The sequence below is a fragment of the Leptonotus elevatus genome, chromosome 6, assembly GCF_054856555.1.
Source record: "Leptonotus elevatus isolate MCC_2025b chromosome 6, RoL_Lele_1.0, whole genome shotgun sequence".
Lineage (NCBI taxonomy): Eukaryota > Metazoa > Chordata > Actinopteri > Syngnathiformes > Syngnathidae > Leptonotus > Leptonotus elevatus.
The window spans coordinates 13,218,690-13,241,102 of NC_141244.1; the positions used below are offsets into that span (position 1 = coordinate 13,218,690).

Below are 22,413 nucleotides of genomic sequence, written 5' to 3' on the forward strand. Positions count from 1 at the left end.
ATAAAATAAAATAGCCAGATATGATAAAAGGGGCCCAATTGCGAAATAGAACCCTACTCAGCTCAACAAATATGTGAGCACCCAAGCATAGAGATTAGATGAAGACAAACAGAATGGAGGGAGCGGGAAAAGCAAACAGACAAAGGGAGAGGAGAGACGGGTTTAGGGAAAGCCTCTTGGTGTACTGAGCCAATACAGAAAGCATCTGCTGTGTCAGAACATCTTTGCAGTGAGGCGAAACAGAACAAGGCAGTCGATTGAAGTTCAAGATGTCAAGAAAGGTCATTCGTGGAACGAGGCAAACTGTCAAAATACATCGGCGGGATTATGCCGTATAATCCAATAAATCACATTCTCCCATGGCAGGCCAACACACTCCTGCATGAATAGCAATGAGTGGCTGAGTTTACTAAGGTGCTCTGAGGATCACTAAGTAAACGGCAGACGTCACAATCCTTGTCATGTTGCTTGATCGAATACATTTACCCACTCAAGAGAAAATCCTCCTTTTTGAGTCACGGTTCTCTAAAAGACCTTTCAGCTCTTTCAGCCGCTTGTGAGCATTCGCTACTTCACTAAATAAGGTTGTGATATTCTTTTAAGTGTTATCCTTATTTTCAACATGGATGAAACAAAGACTACAAATGAAACGTTGGATTGAAGCTTTATCCAACACATACAGGAAGCTTTTCATTTTCAGGCTTTGCTTCCAACATATCCTTTGTCACAGGAGTGCTGCAGCCTATTCCATCTGACTTATGACAAGAGGGGATACCTTTTTGCAACTCTGCTGCCATATACAGCGAGACAGTGCAGTATCCCATTATCATTTTGTGTATATGAGTTATCTTACATCAAGACTGAACATCAATTTAATGAAAAACAACTTTAACGGATTTTGATTATCTTTGCAATAAATTATCATGGTTGTGTGTATGTGTGTGTGTGGGGGGGGGGACTGCTATTTTAAAATGAGTTTTAGCCAGGAATCCAAAGTTGATTAAGAAAGTGAAATGTCGGTGTCATGTGGAGACCATTTCTACTGTCAGGCCATCTGCATAACCGTCACTGTTCTTGACATTAATTTCAGCCGCTGCAATGTAATCACAGTGGTGGGGAGGACATAAAACCTCACGAGAGAGAGAGAGAGAGACTGAAATGGCAGCGCATTCTGTCTGATCCTTGGCGAAAACGAAATCGGCAATAAATCAAGGCTGCGTGGTGAGAAGCAACAGTTAATGAAAATAGAGCGAGGAAACAGCAACCTGGAAAGATGCTGGGAATTTTAACAGTCTTTGTTTTAAGAGCTGACTAAGTTTTACTACTTTTAAGAATTAAGTGAGTTTTATTTCACATTTAAATGTGAAGTTTAACTTTTAATTCCATTTTTTTTTTGTCAGTCACTTAGCCACCCGGGATTAGGACTTGTTCGATCTGCAGAATGTTAGATGATGGCTTTTTGCTACTGTAATTCACTGTTGCCCCTCCAGGAAGAAGGTGAATGTTGCATTCGTGACTAGTGGGAAATTGGCAAAATCACACCTGGAGCTAATGAGATCCAGGATGTAGTTTGCTGCTTGTCAGCTGGGATATGCTCCAGCTCCCTGGGAAAAAAAAAATAAATAAAAATATATAAAAATGTGTGGATGCAAGGCTCAAAACAACTTTTCTTCTTGGGGGAGCAGTTTTTCTAATGAACTAATTTAGTTTTTGAATATCCAATTGAAACTTTGAATAATCGAGCAATTATGAATAGAAAATAAGACATTTCACTTACTAACGAACAACCAATTGATTTCTCTTTTTTATATATTATATATTTATTTCTTAAATTCACGTTGTACATAACCCAGTTTACTATTTGGTCCTCTCAGACCACCTTAGCCACTTTTTTAAATCACATGACTCAAAATATAGCCAAATTACACTTGTTGATATATATATGAAAAAAGTATTTTTTTTATTTAATTAATTTTTTAAAAGAAAAAAGCAGGTTTTCTTTTTAACTACATCACTTCCTGAGTATTCAACTACAGTGCCAAGATGTGCCGGCGGTCCAAAATTTTAGCTCACTGGTAGCGCTCTGCGTTCCCAAACCAAACCATTTTGTCTTTATTTATTCATTTAATTAAGACTTCAAAAGACAAATACGCTTTTTGTTTTATTGTCTACTCATACAGAGGAGGCATCTTTGAATAAACGTTGAGAATCATTTATGTAGCCCAGTGTCCTCTTTTTTTTGGAAATCAAACTATTTTCAACCAAATATACATTACACAAAATGTCAATTCTAGCTCGCGCTGCGATGACACTTATTTCAAGCCTTGGGATTTAATGGATGGCTCTATTAAACTTTTACACACTTTGAGAGTGAGTGTCTGATACCAGTACGTGTTACGACCTCTAACAACTTTTGATGTGTGTCTCCATTTCATTCTCTTGGTGTAGTTTATGACCTGTGCGCGTGTGCTGTCGCTGTTTGAGGTGTCTGGCAGGCAACCATGGCCTCCTGTTGCAGCTTTCACAGTTTTACTAACAATTTCAGCACTCCTGCTTGATAATCCGATTGTCTGGGAGCCACATCCTTTTCCCCATTGGTCTGCTTTGTGTTTGATCTCTTACGCCAGGTGGACCGTCACTTTAACCATGTGTTTGCAAACCAATTGTGGTTGAGGCTCATCCATTTTTTGTACTTGCATGAAAACAGGATCAGTTACGGCAGTAGCTTTGCTAATCATGAGTTTATATGCAAATAAGGTTCGACTATAGTTCACCCAGCAACATTGTTTAGCACCTGGTAAATCACAGACAGTTTAGCATGCTTGAATGGGAAGGAGAAAAGTCCAGATGTGTTTTCCTTAAAACCCACTGAAATGAGCACCATTTGTTAAGTATGCCTGGAATTGTGATTCGACGTTTTCTTCTTCTTCTTTTTTTTATCAAGTAATTGTGATCAATTCCATGCCGATAACTTTTTGGCAATTTTGCTGGAGGATCTTTTCTATTCCAGCCTGACTGTGTCCAAATAACTTTCATGAGGAAGAACTTTACTTGCTCTCAACTTTATGCTGTTCAGCTTCTTTTTATTTATTTATTTTACTTTTTATTTTACAGAATTGCTTTGGCAAGACTTTTTTGGATTGACATTACAGAATTAAAAAAAACAGAACAGAACTTGTTATAGCCAAGACTTGTTGCTCTCTCCCCGTCTCTCATTTCTTCATTTTTTCAAGTCGCGTGTCATAAATGAGCTCACACTTTTCCTCAGGATGTGTAATTTCAATCTGAAAGAGAGAAAGTGTTAGACGAGAGGGGAGATGAGGGGATGTTGGTGGTGGGGAAAAAAGAGAGACGAAGAACTATGGCAGATGGGACTTTGGGGGAGAAGAGGCACCTTTGACCAGCCGGCTGTTGTCTGCAAGGCAGGCGGTGTGTAGCGATGAGATGGATCAGCATGAATCGCAGTGGCAAGCGAACAATCTCTCTGACATCAACAACATTGTACGCATATTTATGTGTAGGCGCCAGGCGGGGCTTTGAGTTGCTGTCCCCTTCCTATGTCTGCCCGTGTATTATTTGTGTGCATGGGTGTGAGTCAATAGCCAGATGATTGCAGAAATAATGTATATTGAATATGTGATTGTGGATCATTTTTCAAAACATTGGGCAGAGTTAATGTGACAATTTGTCAGATGATTACGCTGTGAGTACGTGTGCAATCTTTTATCACAGCCGCGCTGAATTTGTCAAAAGTTTGTTCCGCGTGGTCCAAACGAACTTGTTGATCTGCTTATGACGGTGTAAAAGCGGAGATGCTTTCGCAATGAATTTGATCTCATCATTGCCTTTGTAAGCTACGTTACAATATTGACTATGTAGCCTGCTGAAATTATTGGGTTTTCTTCCTAGAAGCCTTTTTTTTTTTTTTTTAATCCTCCCTTTGACTTTTGTCATCTGCACATATTTTCACAATTTCTGCACTCACTACACTTAAATAGGGACATTCTGTCAAATCAGGAAGAGCACACATTGCCCCAATGACTTGAACACAATTTCTCGGAATCATCGCAGAAATCAACTCATTGAATGCGTTATTCGCGTCGTCTTTATCGTATAATTGTCAAATGATCCCACTGGCCGCGGCTCCGACCAATGATCGGGTGGAAGGTGGTCTCCATGTGCCCGCTTCACATAACACGTCTGCGGTCTCCCTGGCCAACTTTACTTCAGCCACCCGTGAAAGTCTGGTTGCAGTTCCTTAGAAACATACATTGTGTACGGCGACCTCCCGCCGGACTATAACGAATACATTTCTTCTTCCATCATGTCAAGAACTGCCGTTGCGCCTCTCATGCGTTGCATTTAAAGGGAATGAGAGGAGCCGCTTCGATTGGTGAAGAATCAAGTCGGCAGTGTTTACAGCCACAATGGTACAAGCCGCCTATGTTTTTCCTGCAAAAATACCAACACTTGATCTAACCACCCTCCATGCAGAGTTATACAGCTTCCTGTGCTGATTTGCGCTGGCAACAAAAATGCAGCCTGTTTTGTTTAGACCGTTGTGTAACATATTACCATGAAATTTATTATAAATATTTTTCAGACCACAAGTTGCTCCGTAGTATCAATCACATCGGTCAAAACATGCATCATGAAGAAGAAAAAAAGAAAAACACATAAGTTGGTCCGGAGTATGAGTCACATTTTTGGGAGAAATGTATTTTACAAAAACTGAAACCAAGAACAGTAGAGCTTAGAGAGGATTTTGGGTGGCAGTACAGGTTCAAATTTTTTACATTTGCAAATTGAACCTAAGTAGCGGGATAAGTCACAGAACCAGCCAAAATCTGAGGGGAAAAAAGTGTGTGTTACAGTCAGACGTGTGTAGAAGACTTGGCACATGGCCAATGGGATTTCCTTTGCAGACCATGTGACTGGTTTTCACTTATAGCTGTTGTAATGTTATAGTCAATTTTAATTGGCCAAATGTCGTAGTGATCATCAGGATTTCCTGTAGCAGCTCCAGTGAGAAAAAGCCAGCTGTGTGTGGCAAGTGTCAACCACTTTGTAATTATCTTATGCAATAGAACTGGAGTCAGAAGAGTATAATCCTGCAAATCGTTTTTTTTTTCCCCAACAGAACTTGGTGGAGGTTTTTTTGCTTTAATAAATATGATTCTAGCATTTAGTTTGTAATGAATCTCTTGTCTTTCCAGTGGACCAGTTTGTGTGCCACACTGAATCCATAGCAGACATTGTGATCCTGGTCGATGGCTCTTGGAGTATCGGTCGGCTCAACTTCCGGCTGGTCCGCATGTTCCTGGAAAACTTGGTCAACGCCTTTGAAGTTGCCATTGATAAGACCAGGATAGGTACGGCGACCATCAGCTTTCCATTATGAAACTTTTTCCTTTTGGAGGCTTGTAAAAAGGTCTTCATTACCTTTGCATTTTCACTGTGAAAGATTACGTGTGATTGTAGGCCTGGCTCAGTATAGTGGCGATCCCAGGATCGAGTGGCACCTCAATGCTTTCACTACAAAAGAAGCTGTTGTTGATGCTGTCAAGAACCTTCCTTACAAAGGAGGAAACACTCTCACGGGTACTGTTTTATTCTTTCCATGTTTATTTGATCCAAATCCCTAATAACATTTCAATTCATTGCCCCTCTCGTTGGTCTCCATATTCTCCTACGATCTTTTATTCCTCCACCACCGCTCTCGTTTTATATATGTGCCACCTTTTATCCTTTGTCTCTCCCCAGGGCTCGCACTGTCCTATATCTTGGAGAACTGTTTCAAGCCTGAGTCTGGCGCCCGCGATGGTGTACCTAAAATCGGGATCCTCATTACTGATGGGAAGTCTCAGGATGATGTTCTGGCGCCTGCAGAAAGCCTGCAAAAAGCTGGGGTTGAGCTGTTTGCAATTGGTGAGATTGGGCACACACCGGCTTGACAGGAGTTGTGAATTATCCTGTTATAGCCCCGCGCAAGTGCCCACGGTTAGAATGGAGTAAAATCCCCGCGTGCATTCCCTCTCCCTTCGCAGGTGTAAAGAATGCTGATGAGAACGAGTTGCGCTCCATCGCCTCAGAGCCAGATGACTCTCACGTATATAATGTTGCTGACTTCAATGTTATGAGCTCCATCGTTGAAGGGTTGACGAGAACGGTGTGTGAGCAAGTGGAGCAGCAAGACAAGGACATTAAGGAACGTAAGTGGACAATGGCACACTAAGTAAATCGCAGGCTAACTGACTGGGAAGGACTACATGAGCCAAGGAGTGTTGGTCCAATCTCAATAAATTCAAATAGAAACAGTAGAAAAGTTAATTTATTTCGGTTGTTTAATTCCAGAAGTGAAACTCATATCTTGACATATGACGATTAATGAAACACTTAAGAAGCTACTTTTCAAAACACCAATACCTACTGTACCTAATTTTTACATAAAAAATTATTGATTAAAATTGTGTAGTGAATCTATAAACAAGTTTGACTACTTTTAAGGATTATGTGAGTTTTATTTCACGTTTAAATGTGAAGTTTTACTTTTAATTCCATTTTTCTTTTTTTAGTCACTTACGACTTGTTCGACCTGCAGAATGTTATATGATGGCTTTTTTGCTACTGTAATTCACTGTTGCCCCTCCAGGAAGAAGGTAAATGTTGCATTCGGGACTAGTGGGAAATAGGCAAAATCACACCTGGAACTAATGAGATCAGGGTGTAGTTTGCCGCTTGTCAGCTGGGATATGCTCCTGCTCCCTGCAGTCTTAAGAAAATATATATATATATATATATATATATATAAAAATGTGCGGACTTTTTTTCTTTGGGGAGCAGTTTTTCTAATCTAATCTATTAGTAATCTGAGCAATTATGAATACAAAAGAGAAAATAAGACATTTGACTTAATAATGAACAACCAATTGATTTCTCTTTATATATATATATATATATATATATATATATATATATATTTATTTCTTCAATTCACGTTTCGTTTCATATTCGCCAAGGTTGAAAAATGTTGAACGTTCTTCGCCTGATGGGCTGAAATATGTGCCACATCGGCTTCGGGGAAGGACTACGTCACACACAGCGTCCTGTCTGTTGCCACCTGGAGTGCAACAACACGGGCAGCCACTAACCCCCGTATAAAAATGCATCCCCTCCCGCGGGTATTTTTCAATAAATACATGAAAACACACGTGGGCTTTGTTTTGAAACATGAAAAAAGTATTTATCTCGGAGCAGCAAAACAAAAGCAAGCACTCGCGCTGCAGTGGACTCTAGGTGCATTCAATGACTAAGCACACAGTAGGAAATCTCAGATATACATAGAAAAAGCTCAGACGACTGAATGTTATGGTTTTTCTGTTTTGTTCCAGATGTTTGAAGTTGAACCTTTTTGAAGAAACTCCACTTTTCTGTGGTACAAGTTGTAATATCTCACGGCAGGGGGTAAATACTTTAGGCACAACAGTGGAACACTTCCCCTTCTTTTGGTGTGAACATAGCATAAAGTGCTTCTGAATTGTTCGTGTGCTTGTGTAGCGTAATCAGTTTCCACCGATATCTATTATTTATCTGTCCACCGGCACCGTTCTCTGTGTATCTGACGAGTCACGTCGACGTGCGCACGTCTGTGTTTTTGTTATCTGTTATTTTGCACATCAATGAAAACAATTTAAATTTGGAATCAAAATAAGTTTCTCACAGATGCCTTGTTACAATCATGTTGCAGTGAGTGCAGTAGCCTAATGCGTGTGTAAAACCTGTTGTGTTTTTAATTGTGTCTTTTCGGTATAACTGTGCCAAACACGGTTTTCTTTAAGCATTTCGGTGGTTTGAGGATGTTTCAACCCCTCCACAAAAAAAAATAAAAAAAATAAAATTCTGGTTGCTCGGCGACTTTTATGTCAGGGAGTTCCGGCAAGATGTTTTAGCCACTTTCACCCCTGGTAATAAGGGGAATTTCTTGCACCTATATCATTATGATGTAGACCTTAACTTAAATTAACATATCTTTACTGTAGTATAGATAGGCCTATATTAAAAAAGACAAAAAAGAAAAAGTATTTGACCTTCAAAAAAATATTCAAAGCCTAATTGCAGATAGAAACCTCTTGGTTAGGTCAAGACCTTGTCATCATTATTGGCCTCCATAGAAAATTGAACATGAATCAAATCAACTCTAATACAGTACAATGTGTCTTAATGAGTCCAAAGTCATTCATTACAAATACTGAGCCGAAGAAGCCAGAGATAATAGAAAAATTGTAATTACATCTTGTCCCTTTAGTCATTATCCCAAAGCGCGCTCCTTTTTAAGGAAATTATTCCCATATCTGTTCATATAAGGTTGCATCTATGCCTTCTCTAATGTCAATGTGTCAGGTTTTCCACCTTTTTTCCCCCTTCCAGAACAGCCACCAGAGAGAATTGGACCACCGTCAGACTTGGTGACATCAGAGGTCACTGCCAGGAGCTTTCGAGTTACATGGCGCCACTCCCCTGGAAATGTTGAAAAATACAGAGTGGTTTATTTCCCTGTTGATGGAGGGCAACCACAGGAGGTAAAGGGCTTTTATTTTGTTGTCAAAACCCAATTCTGCCAAGACATTTTACTGCTATTTACTCTGTTTTCCCTGTGGCGATACCTCCTAATCAATTATTTAATCAATAATTTCTCAGCAATAGCCCTTGATATTCTCTGAACCCAAATTCTTTGAAAACTTCTTAACTCTTTCACTGCCATTGATGGCTATAGATGTCAAAAATTTATTTTAACTATTTCAATTCGTTAAAAAAAAAATTCCACTTTTGTTTTGTTTTTTTGAGTATGAAACCCTAGAAAAAATTTTTTAGCGTTCATTTATAACAGATATAACATTTGTGATTAATCGTGAGTTAACTATTGAAGTCATGCGATTAATTACAATGAAAAAAAATTAATCGCCTGACGTGATTTAAAAAAAAAAGCTTGCTAAAAATTAAGGGCGTCAGGCGATGATTTTTAAAAAAAATCTTAATTAATCATATGAATTCACTAGTTAACTCATGATTAATCACACATTTTATATCTGTTCTAAATAAATCTTTAAAAATCTAGGTTTTCATACTCTTGTTAACAAAAGTGAAGAAAAAGAAGTTAAATTAATAGAAATAGTTCAAATGAATTTTTGACGTCTATAGCCGTCAATGGTAGTGAATGAGTTAAGGGCGGAATCAACTAGATTGTTTATTCAAATTTTAATTATTTTTTACTTCAATGTGAAATGGCTAAGCACCCCAAAACTTTTGTCCATACTGTATTGTTTATACACTCCGAAGGAAAAAAACAAAAAACTTTGCATGCATTAGTGCCAAAAAGAAAAATGCCCTCCATTTTTAAAGTATGAAGGGCTGACGGATGAAGCGCATGCACTGATCCTTTTATATTCCTGTCATCTATGAATATCAGGAGAAAGACACATTACCAAATCAGCACAAATAAAGGCACATTAGGAATAATACTTGAGTTGTCCATATCTTTGGGCCGAGAAACCGTTATATCGTGTACTTTGATTTACTAGCCACCGCGTCTTAGTTCTGAGACTATCGCCAATTGTAGCATACCTTTCAAATTAGTTCCAAATGTTTTGTAAGTAATCCTGTTCTCTTTCCTCTTAATTTTCACATCTATTGTTATTCTATTGTTTTCTTTTCATATCCTAACATTCATTTCCCCGCTTTTCCTCAACCATCTGCTCCTCAATCGCATCTCTTCCTCTTCGCACCCCTTCCGCACCCCAGGCTGTTGTCGACGGGCGTGACACCTCCGCAGTGTTGCAGCATCTCAACTCGCAGGCCCAATACCAGCTGTCCGTCTTTGCTGTGAATGAAAACGAGGCTAGTGAACCGCTAAGAGGATATGAAACAACCCGTAAGTGTTTATGCACAAGTTATGCGTTCGCAGCTGTCTCATACAAACATGTGCCATCGCCAGTTTAGCACGGCAAGAAACTATTAAAAACCTCTCGATGGCCAAGCTAATCAGAAATGATTATTCCCTCTAATTTAGGAAGATGTAAATGCTTCTTTTGAAAGTAAGAAATAGTGTCTGGTAACAAATTTAAAGGCACGATAATTCTTTATTGATCCTTAAAAAGGAAAGTCAGTTTTACAGTTTTCTTTGAACATTTCTATGCAGAGAGCCTTAATGTGTCCAGGATATGTCACAAATGTGTCTTTTTGTTTTTAACTTTTGCTGAAAACCTCTGCAGCGAAAAAGTCCCCTTTTGCTATTCATACAGAACATTTTATGCACATCAGATATCCACTAATAAAAGATTTACATAATTATGTTTTCCATGCTGTTTCTGATGACACCCATTTTATTGAGGTCATTCTTTTTGCGGGTCATTATAAGTGAACCACTATTCTATTAGTGCAAAATGAAGTTGTTTAGTTGCAAGTCAGGCCTCCCAAAAATTTGATTTTTAATATTAGACAGTATTCTGGTTCTGACTGTTTTTCCCTGTGTGTGGTCTTGTGCATATGCAGTGGCTCTTCCCACCGTGACAGGCCTCCAGCTGCTAGATGTGACTCACAACAGCATAAAAGCAAGATGGGAGCGTGTGAAGGGAGCATCCGGCTACATGGTGCTTTATGCACCGCTTACAGATGACGGCGATTTAGCTGAGAGGGAGGTAATGTTGAAAACAAAATGCGAAGCAAACATACGTATTCTTGTTTTTCTTTCTCACAAACAGACCATTTTTTTTATTGTTTATTGTTGAAGTTTGTTTTTGTCTGCAGGTCAAAGTGTCAGAAGCAGTGAACGAGCTGGAGCTAGATGGTTTGATCCCCCACACTGAGTATACCATCACTGTTTATGCGATGTATGGAGAGGAAGCCAGCGAACCCATTACAAACCAGGAAACGACTTGTAAGGGTTGCATAGCCACGCACTGTACACTTGGCTTGTATTCCACAACGCAAATCAACTTGCAGATAAAGTAGTGTGGCACAAAAATGTTGACACAATCTCATCTTACTATGGAAGCGTGTTGCATTCACTTGGGGGTGGAAAAAAAACTCCTGTTTTTCTGACTAATTTTTTTTCTTGTTTCTCTGATTTTGTTTGTTTTACTCAATATTTTTTTCTGTCATAAAAAAATATTCGGGAAGACAAAAATTCAGAGAAAAAGGAGGAAAAATACTCCCAAAAAAAAAACTGAGGATAAAAATATTCAAAAAACCGGTAAACAATATTCTGAAAAACAGCACCTACTTCTGTTTTTCGGAGTATTTATTTATTTATTTATTTTAACCTCTGAACTCCAAGTGACTTGTTGCAGACTCGCTAATAGCGGACACTTTCCCGCATACCTCCCACGTACCTTCAACTATATGACTTACTGACTCGGTTAAGGTAAGGCATGTACCGTAATTAGTAACACACACAGTATTGGTAATGTTTTAGGCTTTTTTACTGTATACTATCATCCTAATGTAAGCTAAGATTATCGTTTTATGGAGCTTGTACAAGCATATGTCATGTCAACCAATTGGCATGATTTTAGCAAGCTAACAGTTAAGTTTTTACAGAAGCGTTTTAGATGCAGGTCTGCCATTAGCGAGTCTGCAACAAGTCACTTGGACTTCAGAGGTTGAATTTTTTGAAACTTATTATTAATATTTTTTTCTTCTGTTTTTTAAAAATATTTTTTCCCCCGTTTTTCAGATAAATTTTTTTATGAGTACTTTTTCGTCCTGTTTCTTCTTCTTCTTATTTTCCTTGTTTTTCGGAATATTTTTTTTATGAGAGAAAAAAATATTCAGTAAAACTGAAAAAAATATTCCGAAAAACAGAAAAAAAAGAAACAAAAAACCAAAGCTCTCCCCCCAAAAATCAGTCAGAAAAACAGGAGTTTTTATTTTATATTTTATTTATTTATTTTTTACAAGTGAATGCAATACGCTTTCGCTTACACTATTTTCATGTTTTTATTTATTATCGTAGATTGCAGTGGTGTAGAACTCATCATACAGAAAGTAAACATACAGTATTTGTTGCCTTAGCAACATCTCTGTCTACCAAAACAGACTTTATTATCTTCTATATATTTAGAATTTCTTATTGGAGCTCATTAGCTTGTGCTGGTGTACTTGATCAAGTGAATGTATTGTGAGCACATGGATTTAACTCCGCCATTCTTGCTCTCTCTCTCTCTCTCTGGTCAGCGCCACTTAGTGCACCGAGTAACCTCCAGTTCTCTGACATCACCCACAACTCGGCACACATCAGCTGGGACCCATCGGCCAGTGGAGTCACTGGTTACCGTATCATGTGGGTCAAGACAGATGGGCGGGTCACTGAGGAGGTGCGTGTGTCAAAGGCGTTTTGATTTTGGACATGTATGTTTGCTGACTGAGAGCAAATATTATTTGTCATGTTCATGCACTTCAATTCTGGTATAAGCAGCGCATCCCTTCCTGTTCAGTTTTTTTAAATTCCTCCTTGGCAAAATCACCTGCAAGCAGAAGTGGTTCTTGAAATGTAATCAAATTGTGCGTGTCTTTCAGGTGGAAGTTGGACCCGTGCACTCTTATGACCTGAGTGGACTGACATCTCTGATGGAGTATTCTGTGGCTCTATTTGCTCTGTATGATGAAGGCCAATCAGAGCCACTCACTGATGGATTCACGACAAGTAAGTCCCTTTTGTTGCAGAATCAATCAAGATGGCTTTTGGATAATTTTGTGGATAGGCACTTGTTTTAGCATTTGGTGTTTCAGCCCAATACTTGAATCTAGTGGTTCTTAAACTTGTTGAATTCTAAAACAACCGCCGCTGTTTTCTTAAGATGCAACCCTGTGGTAGTAGATATGAAAACAGCAGGGGCCCCACAATTGAACCCTGTTCACATGCGTTCTATGTGAATTCATACTGCATATTCGTCTTGCTTGACGTCACTTAATCTATCACAGATTTGGCAACTCTCATCAAAGAGGCCATTTGAGCATCAAGTGGATCAGTGGGCAGCTAACTTGCACATAAATATTGGGACACGGAAGCATTCCACTTAAAGCAACTAAAGCATTAAATAAATATGTGTTAACAGCTTCTACGCCTTTTTTTTTTAAATAAAATTGTTTAAATTACATCTTTAGGAATTTATGGAATTGATCTAATGGTGAAAGATATAAAAAAAAAAAGGCTATGTTGTAGGGGTGTTAGAAAAAATCAATTTGGCAATATATCGCGATATTACAGCGCGCAATTCTCGAATCGATTCGATATGCGGCCGAATTGATTTTTAAACATCAATTTTTTATGTGAATATTTAACAAAACGTCTTACTTAGGTTTAGGATTCACACATTAAGCATGGAAGAATGTTATATGAATGGAACATTAAGACTTCATATTTTATTTCAGTGCTGTTCAAACATGAAATACACTGCAACCGGTTTGTTAAATGCAGTGGCTCAGTTATAAGCCTGGAGTTTCAGATAAATAAATACATTTTCATACAAATCTTACAGTGTACATGTACAAATTTACTGATTAGTATTTTCTAAATTTGAGGGGAAAAAATCGCAATAATCAATTTATAGATTGGTATACTGCTTGCAAGTAGATTTGCGGTTTCAGTTATTATCGATAAGTGGGTCTTATTTATTGGGATGGGCAACTGTTAACCAATGGGGATGCTCCCAGTACCAATTTTCATGAAGAAGTAAATAAATGTTCCCCTAACTTAGTCTTCCAAATTGATTGTATTTCATCCCCCCAAGCGTTCTCTCCTGATGGCAATTTATTCTTCGTTTTCATGAAAGGGTGTATCAATACCGTTCAAAGGTGAGCCATTTTTCCTCTCAGTGCCAAACTGTGTCGAATTTTATTGCCCCTACCGCTCTCTGTGCTGCATTGGCAGTATGCCAACCTCATTTACACCTCAGCATAATAGCCCGGGCCCATTAAAAGGTCATTTCCCTGTCCCTGACTATTCAATCATACTAACGGTTATTGATTGGTTGGAATATCCCTTTAAGCAACAAGCGACAAGGCTTCAGTGCTGAGCCAGAGGGGGAAATTGACCTTTGGTTAGAAACCTGTACTGAACTCCTCATTCAAGAAACAGATGATGTTTTTTTTGTGATCACTTGGTTTAATGGAGGAAAGGCCTCACAGGTTCTTTAAGGTCGGCTCTCACAAAAAATATTGTTAGCTACATGCACTGAGTTCCTGTGGACTTTGAGGGAGAGGTGGGGTACACCTAGGACTGGTTGCAAGCCCATCAGATTTTATTGATGCACGTAGATTATACTAAGAAAACAGCAATACGCATGTCATACTTTTATTGGAAACTCAATCCAGTTTATGCAAAAAGTAAATATTTACTACTACTTACTACAATTGATCTTTTTCTGAACACCTGCTCACCATTAAAAAAATAAAAAATAACAACATTGCACTTGCATTGTACTTGACAGAGATAACAAAATAAATGTTATGTTTCAAATGCACTACACCAAAAAGTAAACGCGCTTTATATCACAGCTCCAGTTCCAGGTCCCTTACATCTCCGTTCCAGTGATGTCGGTCCAGACGGCTTTCAGGTTAGCTGGGATCACTCAGCCGATGACATCATCGTCTACAGACTCTCCTGGGCACCACTCACAGGTGGCGACACAAAGGAGGTCAGTACTGTATCAGTAATGAGCACTTGTTACATGGCTGTCACCGTATTGCAGAAGGTTGACTTTGAAGAATTTATGCTGTCAACAATGAAGGCGTGAAGCATGAATCGGTTTTTAAAAGACACCATTTGGTGTACTCTCTTCTCATCAATTTGTGAAAAATTACTTGAGTGAAAATTTCAGTCTATTCATGGCTGGCTGCGTGTGCCCTGATAGAATGGAGTGTGTGCTGCTTAGCTTGGATCCAACTGCTTCACTAGAGCTGCTAAAACCCCAGACATGACTGATTGTAAATAAAGGCTGAATGGAGCCAGAAATGAATGGCTCGGGTGTTTTATTACACTGATCTAGGCCTTGGAGACAACTGGGATGCAGAGATAGAGCTCGCTGTAAAGTCTGTGTGGGGGAGTGTGTGTGTGTGTGTGTGTGTGTGTGTGTGTGTGTGTGTGTGTGTGTGTGTGTGTGTGTGTGTGTGTGTGTGTGTGTGTGTGTGTGTGTGTGTGTGTGTGTGTGTGTGTGTGTGTGCGCGCGCGCGCTCATGGACTCTTGGTGTGAGTGATCAGTGCTGGAAGTAACACTCTTGGGAGTTGGAGAGGTAGGTTGGCAGCACAGATAGTGAGCACTTGCTCAGCAAGCATGCGCCAACAGTCAGGAGGAACATTCGAGTTTGACCCCTCTTGAAGAAATCGTGACGTTACCTCACATACAATCATCAAACATCAGAAAAACAAACATGATTAAAACGGATGCGGAAGCTGACGGCGCAGCCAGGATTGCGTCTTCCAGGCGGCAAGCTAAATTACAGGGATGTTCATTTTGTGCATTGTGGGAGGAGTATAAAATAGGCAAATTTAACCACACAAGGTGATTTATCAAACCTGAGACAAACTGCTGACTTGGCATCTGAAAATAGAACATCCAGAATGAAGGTGCAAATCAGCATACAAAGCGGTGCCAGTGGGAACTTTTTCACTCATGTAAACGAGTGATAGACCGGTATGTTTTTTTTCAGGGCCAATATCAATTATTAGTAGTCAAGGAGGGCGAAAACCGACATTTCAAGTCGATATTAATTTGCAGTAGAAGAGAAAATATTTGTCAAAATTAAAAAATAATATATATATTTTTTCTTTTTTCTAAGAGCTCAGTATTGTTCATTCTGTAATTTTACCGATTTGACATGTCATCATCATTGCTCTCTTTTTTTCTTTAAATTTATTTTTATTTTGCACGTGTATGTGAGTGTGTGTGTATTCATTAGTTCACCAAAAACCTATTAAAAAATCCCATACCGTTCACCTAAACCGAACACCGCCGTCAGGAGACCCGAGGAAGGACCAAAGAAAGGAAAGTGAAATCCAGCACCGACCAGACACCACCCACCGGGCCACCAACCAGAGTCCTTCACCAAATAATAATTTTGTTGAAATGTAATCAAGCATATGCGAATTTTCAACACTTGAAGTACTTTCTTTTAATTTTAAACATAAAAGGAATAAACAGCTTTTAAATATATATACAGTATATAACAAAAAATGCAGGTAGCTTCCAGGGTCATCAGCATGTGTTAAGCGGAATGAAAAACTAAGCAATTAATTAGCTCCCTAAAGTTTTATACTGTAAATAAAGTTTTCCAAAATTTCAACATAATTTCTCCATTTTTATTTATATATATTTTTTTAAATAAAAAGTGTCTGGAGTTCCCAGTGTCTGCATAATTTTATATAAGTAAAGTGGAAATTTAAAAAAATGCATAAATGAAAAGTTACCGAGCGACCAATGCGTGCGAATGTATCTTATTTTGGGTTTTCGTCAGGATTCATAAAAGGTTTCAAAAGATCTTTGCCGACAATGAAAATGGTCCTGAACTTGTTCAAAATGTTTTTTCGACAAGTAAAAACTGTCTGTGAACATCTTGCAAATCCTGATGAAAACCCAAAATTCGCTACGTTCAAAAGCATTCACCGAGATACCAGCTATATCGGCCTTTTGTAAAAAGATTGCCAAATATCGGCACCGATAATCGGTCTATCCCTAATGTAAACATTTATCAGGTGCCAACAAAAATTGTTGTGACACATCGTTTATTCAGTAATGCAATTTTGGAGCTTGTGAATGATCTAAAGGCTGACTTTTAGAGCCACAAGAAGGAGTCATGCCATGTCACAAATGACAATACTATACACCGGGATTATTTCAATGCACTGTGATAATTGGCCAAGGTAGTCTTCTGTGTTTACTGTCCCAAAAAAGCCTGAACTGATGAACTTAGCTTTTGAATTAGACCAGGGTTGGACCACTGAACGGCATTTACTGTTTCACAAGAATGTAAGATTATGTCAGTGTTTAATCAGCAAAATGCCGGCCGATTATTACTGTCTTGAAAAGTTTTTATGCAGTTGATGAAAATTATCCAAGCAACATATTTATCATCTGTAACTCACTAATCTTTGTTTTCCTCTTCCACTAACACTTCCAGTTCCATCACTTTAAATTTTGTTGTTGTTTTTTCCATGGATTTGGGGAATTTTTGTGTTCAGAGATGCCATTTCACAGTAATTTATCTAAATGTATATGATTCATTGCCATTGTAGTTTGCTTGGTTATTAATTTGGAGAGGAGCAGCTCAATACACGAGGTTGGCTTACACCTGAACAATTTGTACCCACCACTTCTGACGCAATGGTTATCAACAGCTATTTAATATTGCAATAGAACACAATTTTACTGGCAGACAAATGGAGGACAAATTTTGAAGTAGTAAGACTTCATAGAAACTGGATTATAAAATGGATATGTGTGAGAGGCATATGATAAAATACATTATTTATTTGCACCCGAATACATCTTTTGTTCTTGTGTTTCACTACCAAATGATTGAATGGCTCCTTTCTTTAATTAGGCAAATGCCCCTGAGGGCTATGCACAAAAGAAAATTACTCTCAATAGATAAATAGTGTCCCTCACAAAAACGGGAAGCTAAAGAGATTGAACCATTTAAGATACACTCCAGTGTGGTTTTTGAATGACTTCCAATTTCTGAGTTGCACGGCATTCACGTTTTACCTTGGGGTTTGATACATTTTTGTCTCATATCAATTACAGATGTTGTTTGGACTTCTGCTGCTGCAGCCGGCAGACGCTGCACATGTTCCAATTACTATCAAATTCTTGGCTTTGGCAATGATTTTTATGTATGTATATAAGCCCAATTCCATTCCTTAGGTTCTGCTATTTAAATTTAAGGCGAAGCTCTCGATTTACCGGTCGATCTCCATTCCTACCCTCGCCTATGGGTACGAGCTGTGGGTCGTGACCGAAAGAACGAGATCCCGGATACAAGCGGCCGAAAAGAGTTTCCTCCGCAAGGTGTCCGGCTCTCCCTTAGAGATAGGGTGAGGGACTCCGGGTCGAGCCGTTGCTCCTCCGCGTTGAGAGGAGCCAGTTGAGGTGGCTCGGGCATCTGGTTCGGATGCCTTCCGGACACCTCCCCTTGAGAGGTGTTCCGGGCATGTCCCGATGGCGGGAGGCCCCGGGGTCGACCCAGGTCATGCTGGAGAGACTATGTCTCTCGGTTGGGATCCCACCAGAGGAGCTGATTGAAGTGGCTGGGGAGAGAGAAGTCCGGGTTTCCCTCCTAAAGCTGCTGCCCCCGCCACCCGACCCTGGATAAGCCATAGTAAATGGATGGATGGATGGAGGTTCTGCTATTTTAGTTTTTATTACCCTCGTAAGACTATACTGAAAAGGAAATATGTACCTTTTAAAAAGGTAGAAAATATATTTTGGGGTTCTTGCGTAAATCTAGACTTGCATTTTTGTTGGGAATGCAATTTAAAATGTGTGTTTCCTTTTCAGGTGGTCCTGATTGGAAGCGATAACCGATACACTTTGACAGATCTGAGTCCTTCCACTACGTACGAAGTCATGGTGACGGCGGTCTTCAAAGACCAGTCCGAGAGCGACGCGGTCTCTGTAACAGAGACCACATGTAAGACATGTTTTACCAGCATCAGGGATTCCTGTTATTGAAGAATCATCCAATCGATACGATGGATTTTCTCAAATTGCTTCCCCTCACTTTGCTCGAAGGGCACTACAGTGCAAATCGCCCCCCCCACCCCCAATTTTTTTTCCTCATCACAATATGTGTTCTTCTGTATTCAGAGTCTAACTCCGAATCTGACTAATTGCATTGACTTGTTTGTCCTTGTTTATCTCCGAGGAGGAAAATCTATTTTCCCCATCAATGATTTGTATGTATCTATCTAATTACCTGAGCTATTGATATAGAGACTTGCTGTGTTTCGCTCTAATTATGTGATTGATGCTCTCCGTATTTCCCCAGTGGCCAAGACGACAACGATCGCCACCACAACCTCCGGTAAGAAAAGCGCAAATAACTACAGAAAAAGGACAAATATATGCATATTTGATGAATTATGACCCCAAAATTTCTTTTTTTATCTGAGGAGCATTGACGTTAAAACATAAATTGTTTCTGTAAGTGTGAAGCACTTTTATTGAGCATCAATGCAAAGCCTAGCTGAGTTTTAATTATGGTTCAAGCCAGAGCATTTCTTTACAGCATTTTAAGTACTTCGATTGTTAAAGATTCACTAGCTGTGTGTGTATGTGTGTGTGTATGTGTGTGTGCTAGACGATCAAATCAAATCTGCAACACAGTCAGAAGTTGCGCTTGTTTGACCCAATCGGATTCACCCTGCAACTGTGGTTCAAACTAATTATTTCAGGGATGACCCAAGGGCGACCCCGATTGTTTTTGTGTGTGTGTCTAACTGGCGGCAGCTAATCGAGTTAAAGCCATTTCCCCGAGTCAAAGCTTTAAAAATTCAAAACACAATATAATATAAGATAGCTTGCTTGGAATTTTCAAAAGTGAGCATCCCCCATTTCAAGACTTTTATTTAGCAGTCTTTTTATGTAAGTAGCTTTACAGATTTCAGCGGTTCGAGTCCACACAAGGCCGCAAGCTTTATTTATGTGCACCAACATTTTACAGGCGCTATCAAAACCATTGGCACAAGCCAACAAAACAGTTACTTTACTGGTTTGTGGGAAAACTCTCCGGCTCTCCGTCTTTTTGTCAAGCTGACATTTTAAATCTGTCCAAGCCGCTGCTGACAGCAGCGCACTTCAATCCGCTACCAGTTCTAGGTGACATTTTGACGGATAAATCTCACCTGGCGTCTGTGCTGCCGTTTCACAGCCCCCCGCCGAGCGGCGAGAAACCTTCGTCTGAGTCGTGAGACCACGCAGAGCCTGGAGGCGTCGTGGGAGTTGGACGACCCCCGCGTGGTGAGCTTCAGGCTGTCTTACGCCGGCATTGGGGCCAATCGCAAAGAGGAGACGGTGAGTTTATTAAGATGTGTCTCTTTCCAAGTAGAACCTGAAAATGTTGAAGGTTTTCAAACCTTCGAAAGTTCTCCTCTCTTAGTGTATTGTTATCGTATTGACATCGTCAACTAATGTTAGCACGAGCAAACCTTCTCATACGAAGCGTTAACCCAAGTCCAGGGGTCAGAAAGTGTGTGTTAGAGCTAATTAGAGTTGCGCCATAATACAAAATATGACAGCAGTGTCCATTACGCACATTCATTTTTCATACACTTCTGTCAGATTCCTGACATTTTGGGCAGTTTTATGGCTATAGTATGGTCATATTCTGCCTATCTGGATATTTTATGGATATTTATGTCTTTTTTGCTATCAATTTTCTGATATTTTTGGCAATTTTGTGGACATTTTGGGAGAATTGTGGGAGTTCTTCCTTTTTTGGGGGACATTTTCTAGTTACTTTTTGTACATTTTTTTCCTGATATTTTTAAAAATCGATTTTCTGACGTTTGGCAATTTTGTTGACTTTTTATGGTAATTTTCGGGATTTCTCCTTTTTTTGGTTGCCATTTTCTAGTTACTCTTTTAATGTTCTTTTGTGCCTTTAATTTTCTGATTTTTGCAATTCCATGGTCATTTTAAGCCTTTTTGGACATTTTATGGTTACGTTTTGAACCTTTTCTTTATTATTATTATTCTTTTTAATACAATTCTCTGACATTTCTGGCAATTTCATGGACATTTTAGGGTAATTTTCTGCTTTTACTTTTGGACATTTAATGGTAACTTTTTAAGTAATTTAAAAAAAAAATCGTCTTTTTCTGACAACTTAAAAAATTGGACTGACATGTTTTGAATATATATTTTTTTAAATCTAAATCATTAATTAATTTAAAAAATATGTAAATAATAATAATAATAATAATTTCCACTCAAATTTTCACAGGGATCCACAATGTAGGACTGAAGAGCCCCATGTGGCTCCAAAGTCGCAGGTTGCAGACCCCTGTCCTTGCCTCACATTATGTTCACATCATATCACTCTTCGCACATCATAAACTCTTGTGAGAACGAGCTGGGGAGTTGTTTACATTGATTTTACACAACAGACAACAACACTGCTTTTTTTCCCACAGACTCTACAGCGGTTGGTTCTGGTAATCATTTACTCCCATCAGAAAAGCGATTACACGTTTAGTGCCGGTCCACTTGGCCTCCCCAATCCCAGATCGCTGTTACACACGTTCATTCTCAACAGGCGACTCCCTTACCTCCCCTCCATCTGTTCCTACCAATCCGATTTGGCCTCCCTCTTCTCTCATCTCCTCCTTTTACTTTCATCCCCCGAACGCTTTTTCTTCTTCTTGTTTTAATTTCCCGCTGTGGCGTGAGAGCCGCACAAGATGGAGAGGCCTGACCAAGCCAGAGGACATTCCATTATCTTTTCAGCAGCCATTTACCTCGGTGGCTTCAGAGATGGGTCGCAGTGGAGAGACGAACAAAAGAAAGCAAGCGGGGTTGGATGAGGAAACGGTTGTTAGACAAAAAGTGGGACAAGGGCTTAAGCCTGGCCACTGCCTGGCACGTAATTGTTGTTGTCTCTTTGGGAAATTTGAAGAGACTCGGGGCAAGCGTGATCGTCGTGTCGTGATTCAAATAGCTCACTTTTATGGCGATGGCGTGGGATCGATTCCCACTCAATTCCCCACTTTCCATCAGCCTGCTGTTGCGTTGCGACTGATCCATGGTGGGACTCACTCGTAAGTCGGCTGGGATAAGCACCAGCCCATGCTTGTTTACCACAACAAGGGCCAACAGTTATTTATTGTGCACAGATCTTATCATCATGAATTTTCCATTTTTTAAGGAGTTTTTTTTTTTTAAATGCATGTTTTGCATTGCAGATGAATATAACTAAGGATGGGCTTGAGGAAGCCGAGAAAATCAGTAGATGAGAAATCTGGGGGTTAGTGACGGCTGTTTTGTTTGGTGGTGGCGTTTCATTTTGTTTGGAAGCCTGTGTGTCCAAAGCTGAACAGCTTTTCCGTGATTGCTCGCACTTGGGTCTCTGGTAAAAGGAAATCCAAAGGATTTCATGTTATTGTCTGGAACTCACCTTCTTCAAACCACGACTCATAGGAGGACCTTCATCTTGCTTCGAACTTTCTCCACGATCCAATTCAGATCGAGTTATTTTAAGTATTTATCCATCGCTATCATGGCTGTCTGATTCGAAGCGAACCGTGAATTTCATTGTTCGGCTTTTCCCTATACGTCACTGACATCAATAGAAGAAGAAAGATACTAGGGATAGAACGATTATCGGCGCTGATATTGGGCATTTTGACGAATATCAGTATCG

At 39.4% G+C, this 22,413-nt stretch overlaps 1 protein-coding gene across 2 annotated transcripts in view; it reads left to right on the forward strand.

Moving 5' to 3' along the window:
- Positions 1 to 22,413, forward strand: part of col14a1a (collagen, type XIV, alpha 1a) — a 106,789-nt gene that overhangs the window by 25,395 nt on the left and 58,981 nt on the right. For both annotated transcript variants that reach the window (XM_086077787.1, XM_086077788.1), the window contains exons 6-19: positions 5,217 to 5,372; positions 5,482 to 5,601; positions 5,764 to 5,928; positions 6,048 to 6,212; positions 8,428 to 8,579; positions 9,799 to 9,928; positions 10,549 to 10,694; positions 10,804 to 10,933; positions 12,232 to 12,371; positions 12,574 to 12,700; positions 14,554 to 14,693; positions 18,552 to 18,684; positions 19,042 to 19,077; positions 19,924 to 20,066. In XM_086077787.1, the coding sequence (XP_085933913.1) occupies positions 5,217 to 5,372; positions 5,482 to 5,601; positions 5,764 to 5,928; positions 6,048 to 6,212; positions 8,428 to 8,579; positions 9,799 to 9,928; positions 10,549 to 10,694; positions 10,804 to 10,933; positions 12,232 to 12,371; positions 12,574 to 12,700; positions 14,554 to 14,693; positions 18,552 to 18,684; positions 19,042 to 19,077; positions 19,924 to 20,066 (1,883 nt within the window). The remainder of the gene's footprint in view (positions 1 to 5,216; positions 5,373 to 5,481; positions 5,602 to 5,763; positions 5,929 to 6,047; positions 6,213 to 8,427; positions 8,580 to 9,798; positions 9,929 to 10,548; positions 10,695 to 10,803; positions 10,934 to 12,231; positions 12,372 to 12,573; positions 12,701 to 14,553; positions 14,694 to 18,551; positions 18,685 to 19,041; positions 19,078 to 19,923; positions 20,067 to 22,413) is intronic.